Genomic DNA, 5872 nt, shown 5'->3' with positions numbered 1-5872 from the left:
TGGGAAAAAAAAAAAGACAGTTCCAGCTGCTGGTAGGGATACTGAACAAGTGGTATTCTTACACATCACTGATGGAAATGCAAAAATACGGTGCCTCTCTAGAAAACAGTTTGGTTGTCTCATAAACATACCTTGTCACCCAGCATTCTTATGAAAACATCTGTGCATAATAGCCTGTATGCATATACTCAGAGCAGTGTTATCTGCAACAGTGAAGCATTGGAAACAACCCCAGTGTCCTTCACCTAGTTAAAAACACAATATGTGAGCCTACACTAATAAAAGGGAATGAACTGTTGCTCCACAGCAGAGCACATATCAAGAGCACTGTGTTGTCAGAGAACCAGAGCTTATGTCCTGTGTGCCTTCGCCTACCTGACCTTTTAAAGGTAAAACTAGAGCAGCAGAGCACATAAGAGGGATTACGAAGGGTTAAGACTTGGTGGGCGGCAGATTTTGACTAAAAAGGGGCTTTACAAGAGATTTTTTTTCCTTTTTTTTTTCTTTTGTCCTACCTGGTTACATGGAGATCTTTCTTGGCTTGAAGAAGTCTGAGGTCTTATGCCAGCATTCAGTAGGTGTTCTGTGAGAATCATTCCACAAGTAGATGTGTTTTTGATGTAGCTCTGGAAGGAGGTGAGGTCTATGGCTGCTACTCCACCATCTTAATCTCTCGAAAATAAACTTTTTGAATGATTGAATGGTTCTATATTCTGATTGTGGTAGTGGCCCTATTGATCTATACGTGTGTCAAAACTTTAAAATTGCACACCCTAAAGGTCAGTTTTTATGCATGTCAATTCAAAGAAATTAATAATAGTATGGTTAAAAAATCTTAAAGATCCAGAGAAAAATTTAAGAGCCATTCAGCAACAATGTCAGTAAGCCATGCTAGCTTTCATTTTGCTTATTTCCCTAATTGCCCAAGGACTCTAAGAAACCAAGGCTTTGCGTGTGTCCTGGTCCCAGCGAAGCTGTTTCTGTTGGGAAGGAAAGCAAGAAGAGGTGTTTGGCAGTCAGGCTCTGTCCAGCAGTCCCTGCTGTAATTTCCTGTATTTTCCACTTACATGGTCCTAATTAGAGGTATTCGTGGCTTTTCTCGCCCCTGTGCCAGTTGGAGAAATGATTACAGACAATGCATTTTTATTATAAAATATACCATACTTGCAAAACTCCACAATACACAGTTTATGTAGTTAAAAATTTAGTATCCCACTGAATATAAGATGGCACCAAGTAAATGAATTGGATTTTAGGTTCCATTAAGAAAGAAAAATGTTATCCCAGATAAGCTGATACAAAGATTTCTTATCATTGTAAATTTTTTATACTTTTAAAATCTTTCAGACCTTGATTTTGACACATCATCCTTATGGTGTATAAAAAATGAAATGTAGTAAAAGAAACTGGCTAAGAAATATTTGTAGAAATGATATCTTAAGACTATCCAGATTCTAGAAAGGTGAAAGTACTAGAAAATTGATATCTGTGTTCGCACCACCTTATTTATGGAGTAGGATAATTGCCAATGCCACAGAAACTCTTTGGTGGACTTTCCTGATAGTACCTCCCTCCTTTACACCCTATAGATACTCGCTTTTTTTCTAATTTTACTGAACATACACCCTAAATAATTCATTGCTCAGCATTATTATTAGCTGTTTCATGCATTGAACTAAAGCACGTGTGTTCTGCGCCTTACTGTTTTTACCGTACTGTAGGTGAGATTCGTCCTGCCATATGGCTAGCTGCCACTGCTGCGCAGTATCCACCAGTGCACATGTTCCATAATTTATCAGTTCCCCAGCTGATGGACATTTGGGACTATTTCCAGTGTTTATATTTTGTTACATTTTACAGTCATCTCCTGGTAAACATGCGTTAGTTTCTCTTTGGTATATACCCCAAAGTGGAATTTCTAGGGCAAGATGATATCCTGGAAAATACTGCTCTTCCTCTCAGATGCTAAGAAAAATTTGTTTCAGAAAGACGAAGTGGCCATTGTTTCATTTATGTCATGCTAAAGTCTTATCAAGGAGGAGTTCCCCATTGTGGCACAGTGGAAACAAATCCGACTAGGAACCATGAGGTTGCAGGTTTGATCCCTGGCCTCGCTCAGTGGGTTGGGGATAAGGCATCGCCATGAGCTGTCATGTAGGTCAAAGACACGGCGTGGATCCTCCATTGCTGTGGCTGTGGTAGGCCAGTGGCTACAGCTCCGATTTGACCCCTAGACTGGGAACCTCCATATGCCGTGAATTCGGCACTAAAAAGCCCCCCAAAAAAGTCTTATCAGAGAAATCTTTGGCCTTCATCTGTCTCTGGAATAAACCATTTTTTTTTCAAACTCAACAGTGCTGGTTTTCATTCACAAAACTTGCTTCAAAGTGAGATGTAGAGAAACATGGGATGAAATACCACATACATTCTCACCATACACACAGGATACAAAAATAGTTTCCTCTCACAAAGATTTTCACATCTTGTTTAATGGGAAACAACTAAAATGTTAGTCAGTCTAGTAGATAAATTTTTACTGTTTTGTCTTTCAGATCACATAATTTCTTTTCAGAATCTGTACATTTTCTTACGACGCTTTCGCAAGTTGACCATCGGTGGCCTTGGGGGAGAAGCTGATATTTAGCAGTATCTTTTGCTAATCCTCTAGTTAAATTTTCTTGCCACTCCTGGTGAGTCTGCTTAAAGGGTCTTCTTTAGAACTCTTATCCACACTTCTGTTCCTGCTGTGTGCTCCACCAACAGAGGTTGAATTGTCATGATGTGCCGGCTCTTGGGGGGCACTTTCCATAACTTTGGTACTAGTTTCTTTTCCCCCAGATTCTGGCGTTTCTCCTTCCCTTGTAAGACCAAGGCCTGTTAAAGACTTCACAGTTTTTAGAAGACGTTCCCGTGATGGGAAGGCAGGATGAGAAAATTCCTGGAGGTTGATGGATAGTTTGGGAAAGGTTTCAACCACATTTTCATTTTCACTCTCAGAATTGTCCCTAAAGAAGGTTCTATTTTCTGATCTCACAATGCCACATTTTGCTTTCATGTTTTCAGTGGATAGCAGATAACCCCTCTTTAGCTCTGTTAAGCTTGGTTTCTGGACAGACTTGGTATCAGAATCAATGACTCCCTCTGATGTGGGCCATGAATCAACCCCAAGTTTGTTGGAAAGCCTCCTTAAAGCTTTCTTTTTCTTGATATCTGTCTTGGATATCCTCTGTTATTAGATCTAGGTTGCTATTTAGAGAAGGAGTTTTAGGTCCCTTTTCTCCTTTATATTCCAAAATCAGTAGGTGATTGGTGTGAAAACCCTTGATAAGGGCATATTCTTCTGCAGTCCGCCCATAGATGTCTTGAGAAAAGACATCAAAGCCTTGCTCAAGAAGCCTGACTATACTTGATTTGATTCATAATTTGCAGCAAGCACAAGGAAGGGGCTGTTCTTTTCATCTTATCAACCGTATGTGTGTTTGCTTCTTTTCTTACTAAAGATTCCATTTGCTGTTTGTTTTTACTGACAGCAAGTAAAAGTGGTGTAAGGTCATCCTTGCTTTTTGCTTCAATATTGGCATTGTGTGCAGGCAGCTTTGCTGCAATGATGCTGTTCTAACCAAGGGCAGTGTAGAGGAGGGCAGTGTTACCGCTGACGTCCATGAGATTGGGTCAGCACCACGTTCCAGGAGAATACTTGCACATTCTTCTTGATGGCACTGGACAGCCTTTATCAGTGCTGTCCTGTTCTCATTGTCACAGAGGTTAAGCTGACATTTCCTCTCTACTGGTAGATTGACCACTGCTGGATGGCCATTCGCACAGGCCAAATGCAGAGCAGTCATTTCTGGAGGTTGGAAGTCTTAAGATGAAGGCACCAGCAGGGTTGGTTTCTGGTGTGGTCTCTCTTCCAGGCTCGTAGAAGATCGAGTACTCCCTTTGTCCTGGCACGGCCGTTCTTCTTGCCAAGAGGGTTGGGTACTCTTGCGCCTTCAGGGTCATAGAGAGCTGAACCGAGGACTCTTGTACCACAGTCCTGGTTCTGCTGAAACGTTAGCAGGTGGAGGGGAAGCACGGCCAGAGGCCACACGGCATGCCCAGGTAGTGATGTCAGGGTGGGGCGGGGCAGGCCAGCACACTGACAGTGCTTTAATTACTCAATGAAGCAATGAATTGTGTTACATTTACAGCTGTACAAGATCACCACAACCCAACTTTACAGCATGTCCATCCCAAACACCCAGCCCATTCCCCACCCCCCAAGCTGTCTCCTTTGGAAACCATAAGTGTTTCAAAGTCTGTGAGTCAGTATCTGTTCTACAAAGAAGTTCATTGTGTCCTTTTTTTTTTATTATTCCAGATTACGTGATAGCATATGATGTTGGTGTATCATCACTGTCTGGCTGACTTCACTTAGCATGATAATTTCTAGGTCCATCCAGGTTGCTGCAAATGCCATTATTTCTTTCCTTTTAATGGCTGAGTAATATTCCATTGTGTATATGTGCCTTATCTTCTTTATCCACTCCTCTGTCAATGGACATTTAGGGTGTTTCCATGTCTTGGCTATTGTATATAGTGCTGTAATGAACACTGGAGTACATGTATCTTTTCGAGTCAAGGTTTTCTCTGAATAGATGCCCAGAACTGGGGTTGCTGGACCAAATGGTAATTCTGTTTTCAGTTTTCTGAGGAATCTCCACACTGTTTTCCACAGTGGTTGCACCAATTTACATTCCCACCAACAGAGTAAGAGGGTACCCTTTTCTCCACACCCTCTCCAGCATTTACTGTTTGTAGACTTTTTGATGATGGCCATTCTGGCTGGTGTGAGGTGGTACCTCACGTGGTTTTGATTTGCATTTTTGTAATGAGTGATGTTGAACATCTTTTCATGTATTTTTTTTTTTTTTTTGTCCATCTGTATGTCTTCGGAGAAATGTCTGTTTAGATCTTCTGCCCATTTTTTGATGGGGTTGTTCATTTTTTTGGTATTGAGCTGCAGGTGGTGGTTATAAAGTTTGGAGATTAATCCCCTGTCAGTTCATTTGCAAATATTTTCTCCCATCCTGTGGGTTGTCTTTTCATTTTGTTTATGGTTTCCTTTGCTGTACAGAAACTTTTAACTTTAATTCCCATTTGTTTATTTTTGTTTTTATTAACTCTAGAAGATGGGTCTGAGAATATATTGCTGTGGTGTATGCCAGAGGGTGTTTGGCCTATGTTTTCCTCTAAGAGTTTTATAGTATCCAGGCTTATATTTAGGTCTTTAATCCATTTTGAGTTTATTTTTGTGTATGGTGTTAGGAAGTCATTCTTTTACATGTGACTGTTCAGTTTTTCCAGCACCATTTATTGAAGGGGCTGTCTTTTCTCCATTGTATATTCTTGCCTGCTTTGTCATAAATTAGTTGAATGTAGGTAGGTTTAATTATGGGCTTTCTTTCCTGTTCCCCTGATCTATAATTCTGTCTTTGTGCCAGTACCTTATGGTTTTGATGACTGTAGCTTTGTGTATAGTCTGAAGTCAGGGAGCCTGATTCCTGTAGCTCCATTTTTCTTTTACAGGACAGTTTTGGCTATTCTGGGTCTTTTGTTGTGCTTCTAAACAAATTTTAATGTATTTTGTTCTAGTTCTGTGAAAAATGTCCTTAGAACTGGGACAGGGATTGCATTGAATCTGTAGATTGCCTTGGGTAGTATGTCATTTGGATAATATTGACTCTTCCAATCCAAGAGCATGGTATATCTTTCCATCTGTTTGTGTCATCATTGATTTCTTTTATCAGTGTCTTAGTTTTCAGAGTACAGGTCTTTTTTGTCTCTTCAGGTAGGTTTATTCCTAAGCATTTTACTCTTTTTGATGTGATAG

At 40.4% G+C, this 5872-nt stretch overlaps 1 protein-coding gene across 1 annotated transcript; it reads right to left on the bottom strand.

The window, feature by feature from the left end:
- Positions 1-3158: 3158 nt before the first annotated feature.
- Positions 3159-3845, bottom strand: LOC125124746 (POTE ankyrin domain family member A-like). The gene is given in 3 exon segments (XM_047774762.1): positions 3159-3405; positions 3437-3674; positions 3677-3845. Coding segments are annotated over 3 exon segments (654 nt in total).
- Positions 3846-5872: the final 2027 nt, after the last annotated feature.

Source organism: Phacochoerus africanus, chromosome 4 (genome assembly GCF_016906955.1).
Source record: "Phacochoerus africanus isolate WHEZ1 chromosome 4, ROS_Pafr_v1, whole genome shotgun sequence".
NCBI lineage: Eukaryota > Metazoa > Chordata > Mammalia > Artiodactyla > Suidae > Phacochoerus > Phacochoerus africanus.
The sequence above is the reverse complement of the archived record's forward strand: the minus strand, read 5'-3'. Positions and strand labels throughout refer to the sequence as shown.